Source organism: Oncorhynchus tshawytscha, unplaced genomic scaffold (assembly GCF_018296145.1).
Source record: "Oncorhynchus tshawytscha isolate Ot180627B unplaced genomic scaffold, Otsh_v2.0 Un_contig_17172_pilon_pilon, whole genome shotgun sequence".
Classification (NCBI taxonomy): domain Eukaryota; kingdom Metazoa; phylum Chordata; class Actinopteri; order Salmoniformes; family Salmonidae; genus Oncorhynchus; species Oncorhynchus tshawytscha.
In genome coordinates, this window is record NW_024604135.1 from 1 (window position 1) to 2,718 (window position 2,718).

Below are 2,718 nucleotides of genomic sequence, written 5' to 3' on the forward strand. Positions count from 1 at the left end.
AATCAATCTCGATCCAATATAATTTCACCTTTGAGGACTGACAATGAAGCAAAACAAAAAAAAATTGTTGTTTATTCTCCTAAGATATTTGGTTTGGATACTGGTCTCATTTCCAGAGCATTTTAAAAGCTCCCAAATGTCCCATACTAATGTGGAATGTTCAGTCAATGACCTGTATGGGTAATGTAGTCATTCTACAGTTTCCAAATCGGCCTACAAATATCTACATCATAATCATCGTGTCATTGTTGTTCCTCTGGGTTATGAAGATTCCCGAAAACAAAACAAAATGGAAATAAATAAATAAATGCAGTACACAGCGGAATATGAAGTGGTTAAGGTTAGGGAAAGGGTTAGCAAAAATGCTTTCCTAACCTGCTACGAAAATCACTTTCTATAGAAGTGGCATGAAGAGTGTGTCCCTCCTTGAATTTATGAACAGAAATAATGGGTGGGTGGGGGTGTGTCTACTTTTGTGCCTTCCCTTACCTGAGCAGGTTGGAGAAGGGGGAGGAGCTCCAGAGTTGTTCCTGGCGTAGTATTTCCTTTGAGAAGGAAGGCAGGACCAGGAGGCACTGCAGGGTGGCGTTTAGGAAGCAAGTGTTGCCAATGATAGGCAACCTGTGAAGAAGAACCAGCCATCAGTACACACATAGAGATACAATATCCTAGAAACATTGAGTGGCCTATGTCATAAACCTTCATAGCTCTAGAAAGTGCTGACAATGCCAGCCATCTTGGTCAGGGATAAGTTCTATGTTACTCTATGAGTACACAAAGAAGTGGATGTCCTTTAGACCAAGATTACCATAATTCATGGGTTTATAAATATCTATTAAAAAATGACATGCTTGATAGTAAGCCCCATCCCCATAGTATATCAGACATTGATCTCTAAACAATAAAGAGCTTATTTTCAATGCATCTGCATTGTGTTGTGGTTGCATTTGCGGTGTGTTTTGGTTTACTCAAGAAGTTCCATGTTGACCAGGGCCCCCCGTTCTCCTCTGGCCCCCTGGGTCTCCTCTGACCTTCTGGTGGCTGAGCTGGCCCTGGGAAGAGTCTGGCTTCTGGCACCTGAGCCTGACCTCTGGGGCCTTGGGCTAGATTGGTCCTGAAGAGACAGAGGTCTGAAGGAAGGAGAGAAACAGATGTAAAGCTTCCAAAGCAGAGATAGTATCACTCTACACAGTATCTCTCGTAAATACTACACTGTACTATAAACACAGTCCGAGTAGTTATGCATGTATTGATTACGATATAAATGCAGTATACTAAGTAGACCAGGGCAACAGGTTAGTACTCTCATTTATCCACTAGATGCATTAGAAGAGCTCAAACTGCAGTTTGAGGAAATAACTTTCTGGGACTGTGTTATCAGCGTCTCAGAGTAGGAGTTTGATCTAGGATCAGTATTTTCTTTTAGATCATAATAAATCAGATTATTATGGATAGAGAGGACCTGATCCTAGATTAGCTCTCATACTCTTGATTAACACTGGCCTGGTCTTTCTTTAGCTCTAAAGCCAACTCTTCAAGGGGACTCTAGGATGGCACTGTACTTATTTTATTTGTTTGAATTACCTGACTGTTGCGCCTCTGGCTGGTGTCTCCATGACTGTCCAGAGGTTGGTAGGAGAGGGAGAACTAGGGACGGGACACCACTGGAGTTTCTCTGGGGAAGGGTGTTTGGCAGGTGACCTGGGGAGAGAGGGATGTTTAGCAGGAGAGCAAGGCTGAGAGGAACAGTTAACAGGAGAGGGAGGTGGATAGAGGGAGGAGAGTTGGTCAGAGGGTGAGGTGTCAGAGGTGGCTGAGGCATTCCGTTCAGAACGGTCAGTTGAATTGAGAGGGGGATGAAGTGCTACTCTCCTTCTTATTTCTTGTCTTCTGCTCCACATCAATTGAATTGGCTTTCTGCCGTTTTTTCTGTTGACAAGAATATGTGTTAGTGCTAAATAATTTTCCCCCGATCCCCTGCCAATGTAGAAAAATGTGTGGGGGGGGTCATATTAATAGGAACAGGTTGGCCTAAATTAGAGGAACTTAGCTATCTATCTCAACCTCAACAACACAGTATAGACAAGTTACATTGAGTGACATTTGCAAAAGCTGAACTTCATATACATTTCATGTACACTTTTATGTATTCGTCAATCAGAATCTACTTTTACTTAATTCTTCCCACTAGTCTAAGAGAAAATACTACTCCAGAATTGAACTAGTTGTTAATTGATTCATGACCTGATTTCATACCTTTTTGCAACAGCAGAAACAAGCCATGTCGATAACCAATTAAGACTGATACATTTCCACATTACATCATTTTTTCATATTGGCTTTAAGACCATTGTGATGTCAACGGTCATGTATGACACCACAGTCTGGCAACCCAATCTAGAATTTGTTGAAGAGAGTTCAATTACTAAATATGTTTTTATTGAAAGTAAAGTTCTGCAGTATACATACAATATTGTAGATATGCTCCATTGTTTTCTTGTTCCTTTCTTTACATACATTTTTTATATATATTGTTTATTTGAACATGCCACCACAATAAATGCATTTTAAGTGCCTTTATCTTCATCTTCATCTTCCTTGTTTTTTGATAGCTTCCATGTTGTTTGTGGGTTGGTCATCGGTTTATTGAAATGCTAAATGTTTTTTCTCATATTCCCCAGCAGATGGACAAGGGTCAGTCAAAAGAATGTGAACAGG

The 2,718-nt window shown here is 40.7% G+C and overlaps 1 protein-coding gene across 1 annotated transcript; it reads right to left on the reverse strand.

The window, feature by feature from the left end:
• Positions 1-489: 489 nt before the first annotated feature.
• On the reverse strand, positions 490-1,701 carry LOC121841961 (ubiquitin carboxyl-terminal hydrolase 37-like; the record flags this gene model as incomplete). The annotated part of the gene is made up of 3 exons (XM_042312162.1): positions 490-621; positions 969-1,130; positions 1,585-1,701. Coding segments are annotated over 3 exons (411 nt in total), but the record flags the coding sequence as incomplete, so codon positions are not given.
• Between the last annotated feature and the right edge of the window lie 1,017 nt (positions 1,702-2,718).